General features: G+C 41.5%; 1 protein-coding gene across 1 annotated transcript; it reads right to left on the reverse strand.

The window, feature by feature from the left end:
• Positions 1-502: 502 nt before the first annotated feature.
• GLO1 (glyoxalase I) lies at positions 503-25,200 on the reverse strand. The gene is made up of 6 exons (XM_024557873.3): positions 25,031-25,200; positions 9,982-10,064; positions 7,236-7,376; positions 5,578-5,645; positions 4,680-4,769; positions 503-1,922 (listed from the first exon to the last, which is right to left on the reverse strand). Exons 1-6 carry the CDS (start codon positions 25,112-25,114, stop codon positions 1,834-1,836), a joined length of 555 nt encoding a protein of 184 aa, XP_024413641.1. The 5' UTR covers positions 25,115-25,200; the 3' UTR covers positions 503-1,833.

The raw sequence follows: 25,200 nt of genomic DNA on the forward strand, positions 1-25,200 counted from the left end.
CACTTCCTTCCCCACAGAAACCGCCTGCTTTGCGAGGGACACAGAACTACATCTCCTCTCGGCTCAGAGCGAGCCCGCAAGCCCCTCAAACCCTTGCAGCGCTCCCTGCGGGCAGCCTTCGGCTTCTTTGAAGAATAAGCCAGACCGTAAAAGACAAATACCACATGATCTCACCTTTAAGTGGGACCTAATCAACGAAACAAACAAGCAGGCAAAATGTAAGCAGAGACATTGAAATTAAGAACAATCTGACAGTAACCAGAGGGGAGGTGGGAGAGGATAATGGTAATGCGGGGAGAGGGAAGGAGGGTTTTCAGGAACAACTATAAAGGACTCATGGACAAACCCAAGGTGGGGTGGCATCAGGGGAGGGAGGTGAGGATGGCTGGGGTGGGGGCGGGGGGTGGTTGGGGGTAAATGCAGGCAACTGTACTTGAACAACAATAAAACAATTTTTTAAAAAAGAACATGCTGGACAGAAGTTTACAGGTTAAACATAGTCTTATTTAAATACTTATTTTATTTTGGTCTATGAGTATTGCTATTTGTTTGAGTTGCTCACATAAATCCCTCCCACCCAAAAGGAAATGTAAAGTGCCTCTAGTGGTGTAAGCGCAGTTGGCAGGCCTACCCAAAGCCCTTCCACCAGCGTCCACAGGAAGTCTAAATGCAGTCAAACCACAGCTGGCTGGGTTTTGTCTGGGCCCTAGATTTTCAAAATCAGTTTAGTTTTTAAAAATCCACCAAATGTCAATCACGGCAGGGAAGCCCACTAAGCTGCTTTCTGATAACTAAGTTATGTTGTCACTGATCATAACTTATCCTAAATGATTACTGGCATCTGGAGGACCTTGGGGTGGGGGCTCTTCATAAGTAAAACAAGCACCACTCACACAAGAACAACGGGCAACCCAGAGCAGCTGTGTGTTACGGACTGCTTCCCTCCCCGTGGTACCCGGGCCGAGAGGATAACATTAACTCGCAGAAGGTCTTCACGACAGGGGACGAGTGGGGGGCTAGTGTCCTGAGGTGCTGATTTATGAGGTACGATCTAAATACTACAAACTATGAAATCTCGAGTACTTGAGCCTGTTTCTATTGTCTTAATTCACTCAAGTTATTTTACATGTCTAGTCTCTTCCCTTTCTCCCGGGATAGTTGGGAGGATTAAGCGAGATAAAATACGTGACATACATACCCAGGAAATAATATTCCCATCCTCCTCCCCATCCCATATGAAAGAGGTTAGTCCTTGAACTTTGAAAGTACTTTATAAATAAGAAGAAATTAGTTTTTCTGCCAGCGTCCTCGTCGGCAGGATTCTGAACTGCTCCCAAGAGTGCCTTCTCTTTCGTAAACACTTTATACTATTTAGAGAACACAGAAAGTTTCGTTTTTGTTCAGTGCTCTTTACTTTCCGCTGTGAAAAGTTATCTCTGAGGAGCTAAGCCCCCAGAAGGTAGCCACGAGAACATGTTAAATGTCTTTTTTAAATGATTCAAAGGCGGACTTGTGGAGAAGCCATGGTTACGAGAGAGAAGGCAAAGGCAGCCTCTGAAGGGAACTGTTCTAATTATTACCTAAAAGAGTAATGCTGCACAACTACATTCAAGGACACAAGACAAAGCAGTACTTTAAAACTAGAATGACTGAAAAGATAGGTTAAAAACACAGCTGAAACGGGAAGGGAAATGGACTTAAGAATAATTTGAATGGGGACTGTGAAACAATTCTACATGCTTCTGTTATCTGAATATCTCAAATCACATTGTTTCACTTGTTTTACCTCCCACAGCGTTCTCACTGAAATCTCAAAGCATTATTGTCACAGAACTAAATAATAGTTATCATTTTGTTAGGGTTCAAAATTTCAATCCAGTAGCCATCAGGATCTTGAATAAATGCCAGGCCTTTCATTTTACCTGCAAAATGAAATGATTTTCATGATTAAAAAGACTTTTTTAAAAACCTGAAAAATTTAAAATATACTTTTTATTACTTCACATTTCAATTTGCATTTCAATAAAATACATTGTTTTGTTTATAGTTTTAATTTTAAAAAATTCTGTTGTCAGTGTGGCGCAAATGTATGTTTTTCAGAATGACGAATAATCTGTCTTCTACACATGCCTGGAAAGCACCTCTAATGAAATAAACTGTGGGGCTGCCTGCACCTTCTAGTTATCAGGTGATTACTTTAATTCACAATATCACTTCATGCTACCAGTCGAGTAGTTACAGAAATCGTCTTATTTTGAAAAGGAAGAATAAGGATGTGCTTAAGGGAGCAGGGGGCAGGGCTCACCCACAGTCAAAAGACCCAGGTGCTCGAGTCACACAAGCCTTGTCAAGCCTGCTCTGTGTAACCCAATGTCTGCCAATCAGATTCTTTCTCACAGGAATTCATACCTGAGATTGAAAAGCTAGTAGGTCCAGCAGTAACGCTGTTTGCTTAAATGGGAAAATGTGACCTCAGAAATTCATCATGGGACCAAGATGCTGAATTAGGTGACTCCTATCTCTGGTTCCTTTCTCCAAGGTCTACCCCAGAGGAACACAGATGGCAAGTGGGGGGAGAAAGAACCCTTTGGGTGATGGCTGGGAGAGGAACTGTGGGGATGGGGTGGGGTGACTATTTAACCAGTCTACGTGGAAGGGGGTACTTTAGGTCTGGACCAGAAGGCAGTCCATCACAGCTGTGGGAAAATAAAGAGAGGGAGTTCTATTAGTTTGGTTCTTGTTCCTCCTAGTATCTTGGGCATCAGCACCCACCTGCACATCGTAGGGGTGGGGTGGGGGGTGGGTTTGTGCTGCTGGTTCAGATGTCCTCAGGGTAGATGAGAGCACTACAGAAGACTGTGGGGAGCTGAGAAAAGCATGTGGGAACCAACGCATCTCCAGCCTTCACTTTCTGCACACCAGGGCTAAGGGATGACAATCTCAGGACCGCCTCTCACTAATACTGCTAATACTTTGTCCCCGAGGAACAAAGCAGGAAGATCTAACTTACAGACTTGTTATGCAGAACGTGAAGTGTTTAATTCTCATTTTCAGGTGCCTAGGGATCTCTGCCCAGCCCACCTTCCTGAGGTCAGTGGGTCGTTAGGGACTGAATCTGGTCTTCCCCTCATTCTCATTGCCTGATGGACTGGAATAGCTAATAGCTGCAGCTAAAAGATACCCACCGAGACCAAAATAACAAGATTTTGAGGAACATAATCATAAAACAAACAATGGATTATAGATTCAGACAGAAGAACATATATTAGACTGATGGACCAAGAACTATTAACACATGTACAAGTTTTATGGAATATGAAATATAGCCAATATGAAACATGAGGAAGAAAAGTTAAAGGAACCAAGCGAAACTTAGGAATCAAAATTATAATAGCCGAAATAAAACAGTAGATGAGAACACAAAAGGTGATTATCAGAACAGACACGTCTGAGGAAAAGTTAGCTAACTGGTATGCCAGTGTGAGTAAATCTCCCAGAAAGAAGGCAAGGAAAAAGAAATAAATTTTAAAAGCTTCTAGAACAAAACAGAAGACAATAGACAAAAGAACACAAATCAGACAGCAGATTTTTCACCAGCAACATCGGATGAAAAACTAAGACAATGGCGTTCTGTTCTCAAGACTGAAGAAAAATAAACCTAAAATTTATACCCAACCAAATTGCCATTCATGTAGAAAGACATGGTTCCCAGGCACACAAAGCCTCAAAACTCTTTGCAAACAGTTTGGGTGGAGATATTCAATAAAGAGAGAGAAAAGTAAAAAGTGCTGTAGAAGACGTACGGAGAAAAGGGGATCGACACCTTGGTGTACAGCACACACAACAACAAAAGTGGGGTTACAGTTGTGAGTATGCGAAACAGTTTGTTCCTGCATATTAATCACTGCAGTTTTTATGTGTATCACCACTGTGAACCTATGTTTGCCCCCCCCCCCGTATTTACTGTCTTTAAAAAATCGGCAATATTCCAGACTGGGCAGTGGTAGCATGATGGGAGTGAAGGCAGCAAGTGCTGCTCTTCCCGGGGAGAATATCTGGATGACAAATCTTTTAAGTGAAAAAATGAAAAGAAAGGATTCAAGTGAAACAGTGGAAAGTTTCAAATGAAAACAGAAATGATAAATTAGGATGGCAGAAATAGATTTAAGTAAAATAAATTCTAATACGTGTAAATCCCAAAGTCCAGATATATGCTATTTTAAGAGATATATAAAACATAAGGACATGCTAAGGTCATAAAAGATGAACAAGAAATACCAGGCAATCATTAACTGAAGGGATTTGGTATTCTTACAGTAATATCAGAAAATAGACTTTAAGGAACTTATTGGGCGGGAGGGGCTAGATAACCTGAGACAGTGGAAGCTGGTGGCCAGTGAGAGAACACGGTAGGGACGAAGGGTGGGTGAGGAAGCCTAAGACTTTGCTGGCCCCCCATGTCCTGTGTCTAGTCACCCTAGCTGCTCTCTGCCATTTCCCTAAAATAAGCAGGTATTCTTCTGGTAGTTTCCCTTCTTTCCTTAAGCTGGTTGAAGTAGAAGTCTTCAAAGTTACTTCCACCCAAAAGGGTTTTCCTCCAACAGCTCCCTCTCTGTGAGTGCTCAGCAAATGTTCTGTAACTAAAAGAGAGGCCTGAAGGAAACAAGTAGCAGACTCACCATCATCGGGTTTCTTCACAAATTTGACTCCCAGTTCTTCGAATCTTTTACAAGCACCGTGTACGTCAGGAACAGCAATTCCAATGTGACCTGAGGGACCAGCCCCGAAACAAGGCAGAGAGAAGGAAGAGATCATTACGACAGGGCCGCCAAGCGCCACGAGTGGCTTCCGAAACTAGTGTATTCCAAAACAAAGGCATCCAAAACCAGACTGAATCAAGCAGGTTCAAACACTGTGATATACGGCGTGGGGCAAAAGTAGATTTACAGTTTTTTGCATGGAAAGTAATACAATAATAAACAATAATACAAGAATAAACTCTGTGTTTTGTGTACTCACAACTGTAAACCTACTCTTGCCCCACCCTGCATTACAGAACAAGAATCTAAGTCTAACTGGCTGGGTATAATAAATTAATTAGTTCCTCTGATGTAAATTATTTAAAATATGCCCAACACTGGCTCATACAAAGCTCAATCTATTAAGAATGAAAGAGAGCAACCCTTTACTCACACTTAAAAGGTTCAAGGTTGACACTGACCATAGAGCAGCCAATGTAAGCTTGTTATCTTGTTATCGTGACAGAGATTTCAGCTCAAGGCAGAGGTGTATGCCAGCAAAAGTCAAGATTATTATTAACCGTAGTTTTTTTTTGTTTTTTTTATATTAAAAAGTCACTATAACACAGAGACAGACAAGTGAAATCACTGTGAGACTAGATATAAAGTCTAGTGTGAGACTATGAGATTAAGCAACTCCTCAATGAAATTATTTGTGCAAATAAAAGTAACCATAAATTGATTATACTTAGTATTTTAGATTGTTACAATCATAAACAGGGACACAACACGAAAGCACTCCAATCCATACATATTACATACAAATAGGGAAACACACCAAAGCCTCGAGGGTCTGAATTGCCACTGTGGTAACTCTGGGTCTCATCATCTTCAGTGCCCCAATTACTGTAAAAGGAGGGAGGACATAATTACAAGTGATCTGTAGAGCAGATATTCTGAAAAGAAATCTGCAACAATTTATCTTTAAAATCTTTATATAGATGGGGTCTGTCTGGAAAACGTCCAGCCATTGTTAATGTAACGAGAACAGTTTGTGCGACATCGATGTAGCCTGGCAGCCAAGGAGAGAGGACTGGAATGCACATGCTTGAACAATGACGACTTCACTGTACTAGTCAGTGGGGTGGTAGATGTTGTGGAGTGAGCATGTGTACTGTGTGGCCATCACATTCAAAATGACTGAGTGAGTAGAGCAACGGATCTGCATCAAATGTTACGTTACATTAAGTTTGAACATTCCTCTGCAGAAACTATTTGGATGATTCAGAAGGCTTCAGCTATGGGCAACCGGTGATTAGTAGCTTCACCATAACAAGCCCGTACATGCATCATACCTCACCCAGTTTTTCTGCGAAACATCAGAATACCCAGGTGACTCAGCCCCCCTACAGCCCAGGTTTGGCACCCTGTGACTTTTGGCTTTTCCCAAATCTGAAATCACCTTTGAAAGGGAAGAGATTTCAGACCATGAATGAGATTCAGGAAAATACAATGGGGTGACTGATGGCAATTGAGAGAACTGTGTGAGGTCCCAAGGTACCTGCTTTGAAGGGGACTGAGGCATCACTGTCCTTTGCACAATGTTTCTTGTATCTTATATTTTCTTCAATAAATGTCTCTATTTTTCATATTACATGGCTGGATACTTTATGGACTGACCTTGCATACATACTACATATGTGTATATACACCTATATGTAAATTTGTAAATGTGCTATGTATTACATATATGCATATGTGTATAATATATATATATTAATACACTTGGTCTAATCTCTGCCATTGTAAATATTAAGTTTTCAACTAGAGAAAGGGCAAACAGACAAAACAGGCAAAGCATGATTTTAGCTAGACGAAGGAGACTAAACCAGGCATCGGGATAACAATAAAAGCAACTGTCCTTTATTGCGCTGAGCACCTCTTATTTCACTAAGCCCGCACAACAGCTCCACGGGCTACGTTTGGGCACCTGCATTTTATAAGTCAGGCCATCACCTGTGGAGGGGCTGTAACTTGTTCAGAGTCCAGGCCGGCGTCTAGGTCCGGCCAATTTCAGAGCTGTTTCGAACCCGGTGGCTCACGAAGTCACCCACCCTGAAACCAACGCTGTTTACTGGCTGTTAAAGAGCGCACAGTAATAACATAAAGAATAAAAAGCAGGGGGATACCTATTGCAACACTTTGCAAAGACCTCAGTTACAGTACCTAAGTATCTGTTCGCTATAGTATGGCAAATATCTTGCCATTTCCGTCTTAGATTATCCAATAAGCAAATGGCCTCACTTGTTCTACTTATGCCACAGGAACAACACAAAGACCAAAAGCTCCATGAAAACAGTCTAACATAGTGTTCCAAATGCAAAGTGATTGGGTAGACCACATTTGAATTAAGCTGGAAAGGGGGAAAAAAAGTGCAGAAAAAAGCCAAGTTTTTTAAAAATGCAGAATATAAGAAGATAAAAATCTCATACTCACTGTGTCAGTTCAAGAGTAGCTTTTCTGGAGAATACCCATGCTACTTTTTCATCTTTATCTTTTGGGATGTCATTTTTATCCTCATAAGCCAAGAAATAGAGTGAAAACTTCATAGTGGGAAAATCTATTTTTTGGAGTAACCTGAAATTAAACAACAGCAAGCCTGAATCAACTAACAACTGGAAAGGTTGATTCATACTAAAATCAACATGAAAATATTCAAATTCTACTAAGAATAGGACCTGTGTGTAGTGAGGCCATTTTAATAGGAAAAGCAAGGGAAACCAATGAAAAAGAGCTCATTAAAAAAAAAAAAAACCTATTCACCTATAATATCAGTGAAATAAAAAATTTTTAAAAAGCAAACTTATAATTTATCAATTCTCCAAATATCATCAATTCTTCAAATATGATGAAACTTAGCTGGAATTATGGTACTTATTTATAAATGGCAAAAAGATATCTTCAAAAGAAAATTTTCTTTTTAGTGAAAAATACAATGCATTAATTTATTGTCCTTTCAGATACGTCACATTCAGTTAAATAAAATAAATACACTGAAAGTATATGATTGTCTAACTACTAATCCGGACACTTGAAACTAATACAAAATAATATTAAATGTAAACTGTAATTGAAAAGTAAAATTTAAATTAAAAAGAGTAAATAAACAAATGCACTGATTTCTTACTAAGCCAAAAGTCCTAGGGAAAAAAATTGAGGATTTGTGGTAGGAGAGAAGGAAGGACAGACTACTACCACGGAAAATGTGAGCGTCAACAATAAAGTGGCGAACAGTGTCAAACTGCAGAAAGGTCAAACAGGACTGAGACTGAGGACAGGGCACATGACATGGGCAGGTCCTGTGAGCACAGTTTCAGCGGTGTGGCACAGCAAGCCTGGACCGCCCTGCCCTGGGAGAGAGTGGCAGGTAAGCCAGTCAAACAGCGAGCATGGTCTACCTTCACTGATAGTGGGGGATGATGGGAAGGAGGGCGAGAGGGCAGAGGGCAAGAATTATCCTAGAATGGAGAAGACTTAAGCATTTTTGTCGGTTGAGGGGAAAGAGCCAGTGGAAAGGAGAGACTGATATGAGAGAAAGAGAGAAGGAATTACTAATCCTGAGGTTTTAGAAAAGATAATTGAAGTTAACGGCTTATAAAGTGAGTTTAGAGTGTAGGATTATTTTGCAAGGAGTAGTTTAGAATGAGCACACATACATTACAATTTTCTTTAGATTGCTGTGGATTAAATGCTCCAAGATGACCTCATTCATAATCATGGCAAATGAAAAGTTTCTTGAATTCTGTTCCAAATCTTTTACTTATCCCTGCTATGTAATTTGCCTTGGCCCACTAAGGTCTATCTGTGCATGGACTTATCACAAATAAGATCTATTCTAGCTAACCTGTTTGTAAGAGTATCAAGTATCTCAAATACTACAATCATAAAAAACCATCTCTGCACCTGAAGCAGGTGGCTCAGGCCTTACAGCCCAATCACATGGGGAACGAGGCACTGGACCCTGTGGAAACCTGCTTTGCTCAGCCGAGCGTGTACCACGCCAAGCCCCCCACTTGGGGGCTCTTTAAAAACAAGGCCAACCTTGGAGCCAATCAGAACTGGCTTCCAATTTGGGGTCAGTAACTTAATGTCTTTAAGCTTTGGTTTCTGCCTTACAGGCCTACTCTGAAGAGGGAAGGAAATAATATGTAAAATGCCTGCAAATGGTAAGTGAGCAATTACTTTGTTTTCATTCTGTCCTTTAAATATGCCGTAAGTATATGGAAAATACTTTTTCTGAAAAGAAATCACAAGAGATTATTTACGGCAATTATCTTTGAGAAGAACTAGGAGAGGGAGGTCATTGCTTTTCATTTTATATTTTTCTGAATTGGTTGGATTTTCTAAACATAGACATATATTGTATTACCTGAATTTTTCTCTCAATGCCAATGTGAGTTATCTAAGCAGTACATTAAAAATCATTTTATACTTTATCTATATTGTCAAAAATAAACAACCATCTCAAATCATGAAAAATAAACAAATATACTTTAAGAATTACAAGATCTGTGGATATTACTTGTTCAGCAAAAAACCCCCCAAAAAACCAAATCCTATAAAAATGGGGCAGATGGCCAGTTTTAGGTGAAGTCATTCATTTTCTAAGTAATATGTCTTTATATCCATATGTTTTCTGAAGTAAACAAGAGGCTAAAAGTGGCTATAACATCAAAAGGGTCTGGACACACCAAGGATTTATTTTATATCATTACTTTTTTTTTAATGTTATTTATTTAGTTAGAGAGAGCGGAAGGGAGGGAGAGAGAGAGGGAGAGAAACATCAATGTGTGGTTGCCTCTTACATGGACCCCACTGGGGACCTGACCCAGGCATGTGCCCTGAGTGGGAATTGAACTGGCGACCCTTTGGTTGGCAGCCTGCGCTCAATCCACTGAGCCACACCAGCCAGGGCTGGACACACTAAGGATTTAAAAACTGACAGCTCTCAGAGAGAAGGGAGTTAAGAGAAAATACAGGCACTGGTGTTGCTGTCCAGTGAGCCTGGCTGGGATAGAGGGGAGGAGCTTCACAGAAGCCCTGGCCAGCTAGCCTTCTGCAAGACTTTTGTGATTTATGAGGCAAACGTTAACCCATTTTTAAAAATAGATCTGAAAACATTCGCTATATTTGCAAAGCTACATATTTAAACATTGCAAGCATCAATAAAGAGTTTCCTTACGTCATTCCAAGAACTCTAGTATAAAAATCCAAAGACTTCTTAGGATCCTTAATTCGCAGCATGGTCTGCTGCAACAGAAAATCCTACGGAGAAACAGTATGTATTAAACACCTTGAAGCTTTACCGTTTGTTACCAAACTTAATTGTGCTTACTGTAACAAGATGTAAACAGTCTACCACTGTAACATTGTGTTTAAGAAGAAAACAACTTTGTCTTCTCTGCCTACCATGGAAATCACCAGGAAACAGTTTCCACACCTACTACCTACAATTTGGGCTCTCTGCCCAAACGTATATTCTGGTCACGGGGTGGGGCAGGTCCAAAGTGCCAGGGCATTTACACTCCAGGAATGACCCTCAGCAATAGTGGATAAAAAAACCTGGCTTCCTTGCCCCTTAGTGGGGCAATTCGGAGGCATGTTCTACCCAGTTTCTCAGAGGCTTCCCAGCAAGACTGAAGCCCACAGCGCCCTTACTCTTACACACTTTTTATTGCCTCTCCTCCCCATTCCATGGAGATTTCTTTCACTAGCTCCCAAATAAACTACTGAGAACCAAATCCTTATCTCAGTTGGCTTTCAGGTTACCCAAACTAAGACAATGACATTAGAAATAAAGAGTCCAATCTCTTAAAATTTGTTGAATGGATGCATAAATGCTCTCACATAACTGTTTATTGGTAATCATAGCAAGGAGTTACTCACAAGATCCTAAACTCCTAAATAACTAAAAGGGTAAAAAGTTTGTCTCTAACACCATTGTGAAACTGTCCCATTTAAAAATTAGGAAACGGAAGGCTTGATTTGACTGATAAAAGGCTAGAGAATATAACTTATGGAGTTAAAATGATTAGCTTTAATAATTTTCCGAAGGGTTTAACCTCATTAGGCACATTGCTATGAGGTATCACTACCTATAGGTATTAATATCCCCACTTACTAGATGAGAATTATCCTCAGGGTGCTTAAATTAATTGTCCCAACTTTCTAAGTTCGGGTCTTCTTCTACCACAGGTATCTTCCAGACCATGAGTCTGTTAATTAGTTTCTGCTTCCTAACAAATTTTTATTCTTGTTACACCCAAGGACTTTACAAGACAGGCCTGAAAATCCTGAACTCTTCCTTTGTAGCCACACGGACATCTCTCCCCTACACCTCACATCACATAAAATACAAATACATTTGGTTCATTCAGCATCACTAGGACATTATATTTTTTCTTCTTGCTAAATTCTTAAGTAACCAAAATGTACTTTATTTCAAGCATTGAAAGTCTCATTTAAAACAAAAACAAAACTAGACTAAAAACTACCTTAATAAGCTGATCTTAATGAATGCAGTAACTTAATTCTTCAGTCACTGCTTCTAATCACATATAAGGCAGTTGGTTCTGAAGTTACAAGTCTAGAATATTTGGATTGCTTTTCTCAGTCAGGTGCTACACTCCTTAAAGTCTCAGTTTCAGCAAAGAGCTGAAACAGAGAAAAGCAGCTTCTGATATCCAGGCACGAGTCTGGCACTCCCAATTAGGTCTTGATTTCTCCTGCTGAACGTAAGTGCAAACACACCTACAAAGTTGCTCGCGACTGCAATGAAGCGAGACCAAAATAGCAGCAGAACCAATTCCACTCCATACTCTTGTTGCAGCAGCGATTAAAAAAAGGCTCTGCGAACAACACTACGAAAATGGCAAATATCCTTCTCTCCGGGCTAATAGGAGTGACTGCCGTTTCTCTTATCAGTTACACGGTCTGCTCCAGGAGGCCGGCTCTAGGCCAAAATACAGGTCCAACAACAGGCAATTAGAAGGCTGTACCTGGCAGGCCTTGTGGGGGACAGGTGCCTGCCAAACACCGGACACGGTGCACAGCCACTGCACTGCGGGCTCTGAAGGGAGTTACAGCCAAGGACTAAATTCTAAACATGTACCTAGTTATTCTATCAAACACTTATGCTGCTGTGAGGAACTTTGCAGATGGAATTAAGGTCACTCATCAACTGACCTTAAAATAGGAATTTTATCCTGGATTATCCAGGGTTCACTGTAATCCTACGAGATGTTAAAAGCAGCACAGGAACGCAGAAAAGATTGCGAGATGGCACAGAAGGTGGAAGTGGAGAGGTGTAGCAGAAGAGGACGGCAGATTTCAAGGGTGGGAGGGATTCACTCTTGCTGCTGCTGTCCAGGAGATGTAGGGGCACATGTGCAAGGAGTTAAGGATGACCCCCAGCTGACAGCGGGCAAAGAAACGAGGACCTCAGTCCTACACACTGAAAGGAGGTGAGTTCAGCCAGTAACCAGAAAAAGTCTGGAAGGCCTTCCCCCGGGAGCCTCCAGGAAGGAAGGCAGCCCTGTTGATACTTTGTTAGCCCAGTGAGACCACGTGGAACCTCTGACTTACAGATCTGAGAGTCCATCTGTTTGTTTCCGGCCATTTACCAGCAATGGCAAATGCTCATCTCAATGTTACGTCCGTAACTTAGGACTTCGATTTATTACACCATTTTTTTTTCAAACGATTATAACTATTTGAAATGTTATGACTACTGCATATAGAAAACCTCGGCTATCGGCTTATCTACCTTAAAAATGCACAGAATTTAATCTTATTTTGATGATTCTAGAACATTGCTATAAACATCAATTATTGTCTTCCAGTGTAATACAGGAGCTACAACCGACACCATTAGTACTGCTTGTCCCTATCTTGAGAAGGTCCCCAACTCCTGTTTTTATTTTACTTTCTAAGTGAGTTTTTAGTCCCCTCCCTCACCATTAAGCTAGCTATTAGTTGTCAATTCTGTCAGCAAAACTCTTTTGGGCACACAGAGCCTCCAACTAATTTCCCTAAATTCTTTGACTCTACACTTGTCACCGCCACCCCTCCCCCCAGCCAATGCCCTGATTCCAGCTACAGTACCCCCCACCCAGACTAACTGGTATTCCTCTCTTTCACCTTGCCCCTACATCTATTCTCAAAGGGGTCCCTTTCCACCATGTTCCAGCCACAGGCCTCTGAGCTGCTAGTTCCTCTGCTGAAATGCTCTTTCGCCAGAGCCACTTCTAATCCTTTTAACTCTTTGCTCAAATGCCATCCTCCTAATGAGGACTGAGCACTTTAGTTAAAACGGTAACTCACTACAATCCTCTTACCCTCGCCCATTTTTTTCCCATATTTATTTTTTATTGTTTTTCTTTCCACATTAGAATGTTAAGTGCCGTAAGGGTAGGGATGTTTGTTTGGTGACTGATGTATCTCAGACGGAACCTGGCACACAGTAAGTACCCATAAATATATGTGAATGAGTAAATAAACTTTCATTAGACTCTTCCAATCAAGCTGCACCCAACATTACTGGTCTCTTCTTTAGTTGAAAAACCAAAGCCTAAAATCTAAAAACTACCTTTTAGAATCTGTCCTGTAATGACCCCGTTTGCCTTTCTGCCACTAACACATTGGCCACATTCATATTTTCTCTCTTCAACATCTTTGTGGTGCCAGCATTAGCGCCGCCAGACTACAGATCACTCTATCGTTACTTCTATTCAGTCCATGGAGGCTGCACTCAAACCCGTGCATCTTACACACAGATTTTTTTTTCTAAAGATGCTGTGCCAAGTACTATAAAATAAGTTCAACAACCCTGCCTACCCTACCCCTGCCCTGCTATCTTTCTGGAAAGCAATTTGGATCTTAAGAGTCTTTTAAAGTTCATATTCTTCACCAAGATGAGCCACCCCCCCAAAAAAATATCTTACAAAGTGATCCTCCTGATAAATTCCATACCCACCTGGCACCATACACAGTTATTACACTATTATCAACTAGATTCCCTTATGCTTCATAATTGCTAATGTTGTCTCTCCCCTATCATGTTCTAAACTGGGAACAATAAACGTAAGATTTCTTGATGTCTAAACTATCTTTAGTTTTTCTGGGAAAACTACTAGGTAACAGAGATTTCTTCCTTTGCTTTATAAATAAAGAAGAATAAAAATAATCCAGTTTTGGGGGGTATACTCTAAACTTGACTTAAAAACTAAGTGTGTAAAACTATAGTGTGTAAAAACTATAAAGGTAGAATTAAAAATGTTTCTAAAATAAGTGGAAGCATATTCCATGTTCATGGATAGGAAGCATTAACATCATTAAAATGTCCACAGTACCCAAAACAGTCTATAGATTCAGCGCAATTCCTATCACAATTCCAATGTTGTATTTCACAGAACTAGAACAAATATTTCAAAAATTTATATGTACCACAAAAGGCCCCACATAACAACAGTGATCCTGAGAAAGAAAAATAAAGTTGGAGAAATCACTACCTAATATCAAACTATACTGTAAGTCCATAGGAATCAAAACAGCATGGTACTGACATAAAAACAGATACACAGATCAATGGAACAGAAGTGAGAGAAATAAATCCACACCTTTACAGACAGAAGAAGCAGGCACATATAATGGGCTAAAGATATTCTATTCAATAAATGGTACTGGCAAAATTGGATAGATATGTGCAGAAAAAAGAAACTAGACCACCTTCTTACACCACACACAAGAATATTCAAAATGGATTAAAGAGGTGGATAAGCTTTGCTTCCTTACCCCCTCAAAAAAGGATGACAACAAATTTAAAAACAAAACACTACCAGAACTGCCAGGAAGTTGAACTTTATGCAAGTCCAACAACCAAGGAGTTAAAGAAGAAACATTCATCCAGACTGGTAGGAGGGGTGGAGGTGGCAGCTGGGGCATAAAGGACGCACAGCAAGGCAGCGACTAGCAGACTGGGCGGCCCCACATTCCTGTGCCAATAAGCCGGGAGAAACAACAGGGAAGCGAGACAGACCGCACAGTATCGGCAAAGTAAAGCCTCAAAACATCTGGCTATAAAAACCCGTGGGGGTTGCAGCAGTGGGAGAAACTCCCAGTCTCACAGGCATTGGAGGGATCCATGAGGTCCTAGAACATGCACAAACCCACCCACCCAGGAATCACCATCAGAAAGGCCCAATGCGCTTGTGGGTAGCAGGGGAAGTGACTGAAAGCAGGTGAGAGCCAAGCAAGCAGCACTGTTCCCTCTCTGACCCCGCTCCCACATACAGCCACAATGCAGCCCTGGTGAATACCTAGGCCTCCTCCCCTTACAAAGTAGAAATGTGCAAGACAAAGAAATATGGCCCAAATAAAGAACAGAAAACAAATTCCAGGAAAAGAATTAAGCAATGAGGAGAAAGCTAGCCTATCAGATGCAGAGTTCAAAACACTGGTAATCAGGATGCTCACAGAAATGACTGGTCACAAAATAGAGGACGAAGTGAAGGGTATGCAAAGTGAAATAAAGAAAAATATTCAGGGAACCAACAGTGAAGGGAAGGAAACCGGAACTCAAATCAACAATTTGGAGCAGAAGGAAGAAAGAAACATTCAACCAGAACAGAATGAAGAAACAAGAGTTAGAGAGAAAAAAATGAGGAGAGGCTTAGGAACCTCTAGGACAACTTTAAACTTTCCATCATCCAAATCATAGGGATGGCACAAGGAGAAGAGAAAGAGCAAGAAATTAAAAACTTATTTGAAAAAAATAATGAAGGAAGACTTACCCAATCTGGTAAAGAAAATAGACTTCAGGGAAGTTTAGGAAGCTCAGAGGGTCCAATTTCTTTGCAACTCAAGGAGAAGCACACCAAGACACATCATAATTACATCACCCAAGATTAAAGATAAGGAAAGAATCTTAAAAGTAGCAAGAGAAAAGGAGACAGTTTTACAAAGTAGTTCCCATAAGACTATCAGCTGACTTCTCAGAAGAAACCTTACAGGCAAGAAGGGGCTGGAAAGAAGTATTTGAAGTCATGAAAAGCAAGGACCTACATCCAAGATTACTCTATCTAGCAAAGCTATCTTTAGGATGGAAGGGCAGATCAAGTGCTTCCCAAATTAAGGTCAAGTTCAAGGAGTTCATCATCACCAAGCCCTTATTATAGGAAATGTTAAAGGGACTTATTTAAGAAAAGAAGATCAAAACTATGAACAGTAAAATGACAACAAACTCACAACTATCAACAACCGAACCTAAAAAACAAAAACAAAAACTAAGCAAACAACTAGAATAGGAACAGAATCACAGAAATGGAGATCACATGGAGTGTTATTAGTGGGGAGGGGGAAGGAGGAGAATGGGGGAAAAGGTACAGGGAGTAAGAAGCATAAATGGGAGGTACAAAATAGACAGGGGGAGGTTAAGAGTAGTATAGGAAATGTAGAAGCCAAAGAAGTTATATGTACGACCCATGGACACAAACTAAGCGGGGGGGATGCTGGTGGGTGGCGGGGTACAGGGCGGAGGAAGATAAAGGGGAGGAAAAAATGGGACAACCGTAATAGCATGATCAATAAAATATACTTTAAAAAATGAATTAAAGACTTAAATATTAGACCTGAAACCATAAAAACCCTAAAAGTAAACAGGCAGTAAAATCTCAAGACATTGCTCATAGCAATATTTTATCTGATATAACTCCCCAGGCAAGGTAAACAAAAGAAAATAATAAACAAATGGGACTACATCAAACTAAAGTTTTTGCACAGCAAATGAGACCATCAACAAAATAAAAAGACAACCACAGAACGGGAGAACATATTCACTGATTCATCTGATAAGGGGTTAATATCCATAATCTATAAAGAACTTACAAAACTCAACACCAAAAAAACAAACAATCCAATCAAAATACGGGCAAAGGACCTGAATAGACACTTCTCCAATGGGGACATAGAGATGGCCAACAGACACATGAAAAGATGCACAAAGTCACTAATCATCAGAGAGATGCACATTAAAACCACGAAGAGGTACCATCTCATACCTGTCAGAATGGCTACCATCAATAAATCAAACAAGTGCTGGTGAAGATGTGGAGAAAGGGGAACCCTTTTGCACTGCTGGTGGGAATGCAAACTGGTACAGCCACTGTGGAAAGCAGCATGGAGATACCTCAAAAAATTAAAAATGGATCTGCCTTTTGATCCCACTTCTGGGAATATATCTAAAGAAACCCAACACACTAATTGGAAAGAACATATGCACCCCTATATTCATTGCAGAGTCATTTACAATCGCCAAGATATGGAAGCAGCCCAGTGCCCATCAGTAGATGAGTGGATAAAACAATTATGGGACATTTAAACAATGGAATACTACTTGGCTATATTAAAGAAAACGTTACCCTTTTCAACAGTTGGGATGGACCTGGAGAACATTATGCTAAGTGAAATAAACCAGCCAGAGAAATACACAAATACCATATAATTTCACTTATACATGGAATCTAATGAACAAATGGAACATGCAAAATAGAGACAGACTCAGAGTGAGTAGGATGACAGCTGTGGATGGGGGAGGTTAGGAGGTGGAGGGATTGAGCAAAAAGGAAAAAGGACTCAAGGACAACAGTGCAGTGATTGTAGGGGGGGGTGGGGGCCTGTAAGGGGGTTAAATGGTAATGGAAAAAACATAATGAAAGTTTTTGTTTTCAAAAGAATGTCTCTAGTACATGTCCTATGTGCCTACAATATAATCCTGACAAAATTACAAAGGCAGGGCAGGGACATGAACCAAAGAAAGGGTCAAGGTCCCTTTGAGCACCTCTAAATGGAGTTTTCTTTTTCTTTTTTGGCATAAGACGTGAGACTTAACTTAAAGCTCCATTTGTATCCATGTATGTTCAAACACTTCTGCACCATTTGCTGAAAAGACAGTGATTACTGCAGTTACACAGTAAGTCTTAAAAAACAGGAAAACTAACTCCTGCCACTTTATTCTTTTCAAAATTACTCTAGTTTCTTTACTGTCCATATAAATTTTAGAGTAAGATTGCTTGTATCTATAAAAAGGTTTGACAGGGATTCTGTTAAACATATACATATCATTTTCTGGAGAACTGACATCTTTACTATGCTGAGTCATCCAATCATGAACACAGGATGTCTCTCCATTTATTTAGATCTACTTTGATTTCTTTTTTCAGCTCTGGGTAATTTTTTTTAAGATTATTTATTTATTTTTTAGAGAGAGGGGAAGAGAAAGAGAAAGAGGGAGAGAAATATCAATGTGTGGTTGCCTCTCACTGGCCCCCTACCGGAGGAGACCTGGCCCTCAACCCAGGCACGTGACCTGACTGGGAATCAAACCAGTGACCCTTTGGTTCACAGTCCAAATCCACTGAGCTACACCAGCCAGGGATTATCAGCACTGGGTAATTTTCAGCATACAAGCCCTAGACCTGTTTTTTAGACATATACCTAAGTATTTAATTTTGTTTAGCAATTGTAAATGGCATTGTATTTTTAACCTTGGTGCTCATATCCTTTCCTAGTATATAGAAATTCAATTGATTTTTGTATGTTTATTTTGCATCCTGTGACCCTGCTGAACTCAGTTAGTTCTAGAAGAGTTTTTTGTAGGATTCCTTAGGATTTCCTATATAGACAATGGTCATCTGCAACTAGGGACCGTTTTATTTCCCCCTTCCGATCTGCATACTGTTATCTCCTTTCGCAGCCTTACTGTGCTAGGGAGGACTTCCAGCACTATGGTAAACAAAGAGCGGTGAGAGCAGACATCCCGGCCTTGTTCCCCAAAGTTAAGAAGCATCGTGATTATGCACAGTGTTAGCTGTAAGGGCTTTATAGCTGCTCTTTATCAAGTTGAAGTTCTCCTCCATTCCTATTCTTTTCTAAAAAAATTAATCATGAATGGTATTGAATTGTATCAAGTGCCTTTTCTACATGAATTGATATGATCATGTTTTCACCTCTCTTTACATCCCTTTACTCTCTCCCATTTATAATTGTCTTAAAATATTCCCACAGCCGGGTTGTGGTAGAATTCCAGGTTTCCCGTGTTTCTCCACTGATACAGCAAGGGGGAGGAGGGGGAGGGAGGGAACTTGTAACTTCCAGTGGTGAGATGAAAGTTCTGGCTCCCTACTCAGCCTCCTCTGACACTACCCTCGCAGGGGGAGGTGGGGCACCTCAGTACAGCCTGTTGGGTAGAAGACCAGGCTCCCCACTCAGCCTTTGCTGGCAAAAGTGGGGCTGCAGCCACAGTTTTTTCTGTGGTGTCGGGTTGTAGCAGAGCTGTTCCTCTCTGAAAGTTCCTGTCTTACCAGGAAAAACTGCCTACTTCCTGGTCCCGTGGCTACAGAGAGCCACACTGGGCTTTTTGTGTGTGCACCCACTGGCATTTCCAGGTTGCCAGCTCTTTAGCTCCAAGTCTGGGCTACATGAGAAAAAAGGAAACCGAGGAAACGCACTACCCTGTTGTTTTCAGGGCCTCGAGCCCCCCAGCCACTCTGCCTTCTTCTCTTCACCTTCCGGAGTCTTCCTATGTCGGTTATATATATAATGCCCAGAGTTTTAGCTGTACTTATCATGAGGCACTGGGAAGTATATGTGTATTCCATTCCCAGAAGTCTCCACATTAATTTTATACAACTGCCCCCAATAATGGGACCTGTTTGGTCACTATGTGTTTTCAGGATATAGCAAAACTTGTCAAGAAGCCGGAACAGGGAGAAAATGCAGACAACTGTAATTGAACAACAATTTTAAAAAAGAAGAAGAAGCCAGAACAACGGCAAAAAAGTTGCCTGACTGTGTGTCTCTACCTCTCAGATTCTCTTTCTAGTGAGGAAGACACTCATTTCTCTAGAACTGTTACTAGGGAGCTTTGTAAGAGAGTACATCTTATTTAAAATCAAAATCTCCAGGGTCTCTATCCCCTTCAGTCTTCAGAAAATAGAAATTTCAACAACAAAAAAAGCACTAGCCAAATTTCCAGAAAATTTTAAATTTCTTTGGCCTAACATGTGTATTTCGACCTTAATAACAGTGATGCCAATTCCTTTTGGAGCCCATCAACAATTTCTCCCAATCCATTTTCAAAGGCGTTGCATCACCCCAGGCAGGAAATCTTACGTCTCAACTAAACATTCAGACTTACAAGACAACCAGAGGCAGAAAGGGTGTATCAGTCAGGAAAACCTCCTGCCACAGAGCAGCGTCAGGTGTTCCCCTTCAGCAGGAATCCTTAAAGGGATGGGATGGCTCAGGTGGGGGGACCAGGTCCACACTGAGTAGGCACGCAGACCACCTGGTGTACAGCCCTGTGCCCCAGAGGAGCCAACATTTCTAGTAGCTACTCCACAGGCATCTCTTCCAGAATCTCCACAAAAAGTTGGGTCACTGAATTCAGGGAAGCCCAAAGCTGTGGCTTCCTATTTGGTATTTAGAAGTCTCCCTCTCCAGATGCAATTTACCTATTGAGTTATTTTTACCATCAACAATATTCCCAAGGAACAAACACCATTTTTAATTGTTTCCTGGGAAACAAGTTAGAGTTAACCAAAGGTCAGATTCTTACCAAAGGGGAAAGGGCTTAACTCGTTATCCCTAATGTCTTATCTCCTATAAAACAGAAAGTGATAAAAGTTGTGTTTTTTCCTGACTTTTTAAAATCACAGTTACCTTCAGTGGAAGATCCTCTCGGAAATACAGTGTGTCTGAGGGGAACAAATTGATTACTATGTGACAGCTGGGGCACCAGGCTGATGCACAATATGGTACAATATATTTTTTTCTTTACTGCCTTCCTCCTTCTAGTGCTATTTCCCTGACTCAACTGGAATGCTCCGGAAGATAATTCTGCCACTATCTCTACATTTACTCTATCTTATCTAAATTGGTTTCCTTCCTATTCTCTAATTCCATAGCCAACAACATACTTCCAGTATACTTTCCCTATAGATAAGGGAGACATAAATAGCTAGGAGACACACAGGAAAGGGTTTTAAATGTAAAATTACCTGAGCTATTGGTAAACACACCTGCCAGACTACTCTTTCAACAGAAGAGAAACAGGAAAATCCTGTAAGCCCTCAGTATCATGAGACTTTTCAAATTTCATGCAGAATGCAAAAGGAGAAAAAAAGCCCCACAAACGTGAGAGAAATAAATCTTCCCTGGCAATAGGGTTCAAAAGCTGACTCTACCACTGTTATCTTGAGTAAATCATTACTTTCCTTACACTTCAGTTTTCTTTTCTTTTGAATGGGGATAATCATGGTTCTCAGCTCCTAGTGTTCAGCTGAAAAGCAAATGAGACAATGCATGAAAGCGCTCGGCGTAGTGCCTGGCCCAGAGCACGCTGCTTTGCTTATTATTGTTCTTGCTGCTATAAAATACACCTAGAGTTTTCACCACCAGCTATGGGCTTTTGATTCCCAAATTGCATGCCCCAGGCATTCCCTCTAACCTCAGCTCTGCACTGAGGTCTCCATCAGCCTACTCATCAGTTCCACCTGGGTCAAAATATTAAATTCATCACAGTCAAAATAAACACTCCTGCCTGTATCTCCATTAGGGAACGCCTCTAGAATCCCTTGTTAGCCCAAGTCGGGTACCTGGAGTCTTCCGAGATTTCTCCCTCTTCACTGCTACAGAATCCAACCCAGGTGTCCCATCCGCCCGACTGCTTACATCCCTCTGGAACCTTCCTCCTTGCCTTTCCAATGTTCATTCTGTGACCAAGTCTTCATTCCTTCCTGCCTGGGTGATTTCAATAGCCTCCCTGGTCTCTCTCTCTGCTTCCTGCAGGCTTATATTGCAGTCCAGAATGACCTTCCTATAATACTACCAGAATGATCTTTGTATAATGAAAACCCTGTTGGGTCATTTATGGATTAAAGATCAATCCTTCAGGGGTGCCTCACAGCTTTGAAACTGAAGTCTCAAAAGCAAGTACATATGGTTGATGCATACTTTCCTAACTTCATTTTTTGTCACAAATCCCCTAAACTGGTAGTCTCAAACATTTTTTATTCCATACCCTTATCAGTTCAAAGCAAGCATGCACCCCAATATATGTATATTTATTTTAATTATGTACAGGTACGAATATACTATTAAAACACATATACTATAAAACATATTTGCCAAATAAAGATGTTTACAAGGTGAGAAAAACAAGTGAATGTAATGGGAGTGCTCATAATTTCTTTGAGCATCCCACTGGCTGTATTGGGTACCTTTCCCTCAACTCCCACTACCTGTAACCGCAGTCTCCTTGTATTACCTGTAGGTCTCTGTATCAGTTCTCTGATGTCATTGGGATTTTATATATACTATGATTCTGTCTGCCTAGAAGAATCATCTGTCCATCTGGCTATGTCCTTCCTTCTTCCTTTTCAAATTTCTTCTTCCCCGGACCCCTGCACCCAACTCTACCTGGCTACCTCCTTTGTGCTTGGTAAAAAACTCAGTTTAAATGTCACCAACCCTGAAAGTCTTCCCCAACTCCATCACCTATTACTCCAAATTACTGGACTAAAGGACACCGATGGAAACAGTCGAAAGAGTGACTTTCAGATTACCGCTTGGAAAAAGAAGCACTTGGCCTTATGCAGAAAGTTAGCCAGCCAGGGTAAGACTGCTCAGGATGTGGTGCAGCTGCACAGGCTCTGGGCTGCCTTCATGACAGAGATGCAAGCTGACTTCCCACCACTGCTGCTCTCTCCTTTTCACAGCAGACCCTCATCACTTTCCTCACTTTCTGGGAAGAGCCCTTTGGGTGTCCTTATCACCTCAGGCTAGGATCCCTCCCATCTACTCAACAGAGTGCTCCAAAATCATGAACAGTTCCTCACTACCCTTACAAAACCCAACTTCCTTTGATTCGACATTCAAAGCTTTCTCCAAGATCTGGATTCAACCTACCAGGCTAGCCTTCGCCACCACTGCTCCACCGCTTAGATGACCTACATTCCAACCAAAAACGCGTAACTCACCTCCCCAGAACATGCACCACGTTTCTGCTTTGATGTTTCCTCCACCTAGAATGCCCTCCTACAGAATTCTGTCTCCCAGTGGTATTGGAATCCCATCCATCTTTCAAGGAACGCGCCCACTCCCACCTTCTGCTTCAGCAGTTCCTGATCTCCAGGTGAAATGCAACCTGAAATTGGATCACCTTTCACAGTTTAGAGAACACCAATGCACTTTACTATCCTAGCAGCCCTCTTTATGCTGCTTTTGCAAACTCAGCCCAAGTACCCTGCTAAAATCACTGCAGCCGATGACAGAACAAGGGATTCAAATGTAGGGATTCACACTCCAAATACCCTATGCACACACCATACCACAGATGCTGCCTTCAAAAGTTTCTACCTCCTGTGCTCCCAGGGTGCTTTCTAATTTCAATAGGACATTACTCCCAGTTCCACTTAATGTTAGAGTTGGTGTTATGTTTGCTGAAGGGACCACATCTTGTTCATCCCAGTATCCCGAAACGTTCTTTACATATAGCAGGTGATTAGCAATCAGGCTGAATTTAACATCATTTAGATGTTTCACTTTCCTTCAAGTTCCAAAATTAGTGCTGAAATCTAGAAGCCGAATAGGGTAGAGGCTGGGAGTGTGGGCTCCTACCTGGGCAAGCTACTCAACACCTATACTCCAGAGTCTCATTTGTAAAATGGAGATAATTATGCCTCCCTCAAAGGGTTTTTGTGAGGATAAAATTAAGTAATGTACTTAAGACAGCAACCAGAGCCTGGTACACTTAATATATACCAGCTGCTAGTACACAGTCCATTTTATGTCCTCCATGTGGTAGTACCTCAAAGGCCAAAAATTACTGATCTCAAAAAACAACTGCTCCAAATCACCAAGAGAAATTTAGATTATGAAACGTGTAAATTAAGAATGCAAGGATGTGTACTGAATAAACTTTATAAAGCTCTCCCTGAAATCTTTTAATAGCCCAGTGCATAAAATTCCCAGACATCTGGGAAATTAACTTATACTGAATGACTCTATATTATGTGAAATAACTAGGTATTACTATATATTTGAAGGTATACAAGTGAGATGAGTGTGAGAGATTACATATATGTGTGCATATGTATATACATATATAAATTTATTTCTTCCCCCTCAGTTTTGCAGTGACTAAGGTTTGCCTAAGCCAAGTACCGAGTATTACTCAAAAGCTTTAGCAATGTGAGGTGTGTGACTCTTTGTCCTGAACGCAAAGAACAAGCACGGACCAACGTCATGCACCCCTCTTAGAGCGCTGCCTAAAGCACATTCTTCGAAGAATTAAAAAATTTCCCAGCCCATTGTATAAATCCACAAAGGCGTTTACTGACACTGATGAGTATATACAGGAATAAACCAGCCAGCTGCTATGTCTAATCTTGACAACGCACGGATGCACCACACCTCAGTGAGTTAGTTACACTGACTCTTACTTAGTAAAAACATGTTAAGCAAGCTGGAGGGGTGAAAGCCTTCCTATGCAACAGGTCATTCCTCTACTGGGTCTCAGCTGCAATGAGAAGATCGGTGAAAAAATTTCTAAGATTCCTATCAGATCTAAGCTCCAGGATTGTGGCACCTCTCCTGGGGGCCACCACGCACAGGGAGGGCAGAAGTGTGGCCGTGCGCATACATTAAGAGCCAAGGAAAGGCGAAATTCTGGGCGCGGTTAAACCCGAAGCGATCAAATTAGTTGTAGGAGTTTAAGCCTGGAGCCAGGGCAGTTACGGAAAAATGATGCCGACTGGGAGAGGCCGGCACGGATAGAGACCTTCGAACCCAGACTGGGAGCTCTGCAACTGCTCTTATCAGCCAGGGTTATTGACCTAGGGAACGCGCACACTCACAGACAAGGGATCTGACCGAGTTAGTTGTGGCTTCCCAACATTAAACCATTCCCAAATTAAAAAGTTACTGCAAGCTGGGATGCAGGCCTTGAAACAACCTCAAGACAAGGATCCTCTCACAGATTCCCCACTGGATACCATTAGCCCTCTTCCCAGCCCACTCTGGCCCGTCGAAGGCGGGCAGACCTGCAGCGGCGGTCGAGAGAGGCTCGAATCCAGCCCCAGCCGGGCCGGCAGAGCCTGGGGATCTGCTCCCGCTTTGGCCCCAACTGCGCCGCGCCAGGACCCCGACTAGGGAAAAATAGGTTCTGCGCCCACCTTGGTGCTGGGGTCCGGGTCCGAGCAGCAACCGAGGGCAACCTGGTCGGTGAGGCCGCCAGACGCGGGCTGCGGTTCTGCCATGGCTGCACTGCTGTATCACGGACGGCGATCCTCAAGACCCGGCAGGCGCCCGCACTCCGCCCAAACCCCGAGTTGCCTTCACCCGG

Source organism: Desmodus rotundus, chromosome 11, assembly GCF_022682495.2.
Source record: "Desmodus rotundus isolate HL8 chromosome 11, HLdesRot8A.1, whole genome shotgun sequence".
In the NCBI taxonomy this organism is placed as follows: Eukaryota; Metazoa; Chordata; class Mammalia; order Chiroptera; family Phyllostomidae; genus Desmodus; species Desmodus rotundus.

Excerpts from the sequence above, each read along its gene's own strand:
- GLO1 (XM_024557873.3), bottom strand. The coding sequence starts at position 25,114 with ATGGCAGAACCGCAGCCCGCGTCTGGCGGCCTCACCGACCAGGTTGCC. Across the intron at positions 7,377-9,981 it reads ACTAGAGTTCTTGGAATGAC|GTTACTCCAAAAAATAGATT; the intron begins GTAAGGAAACTC and ends GTTTAATTTCAG. Across the intron at positions 4,770-5,577 it reads TTCAGACCCTCGAGGCTTTG|GTCACATTGGAATTGCTGTT; the intron begins GTGTGTTTCCCT and ends CTGGTCCCTCAG.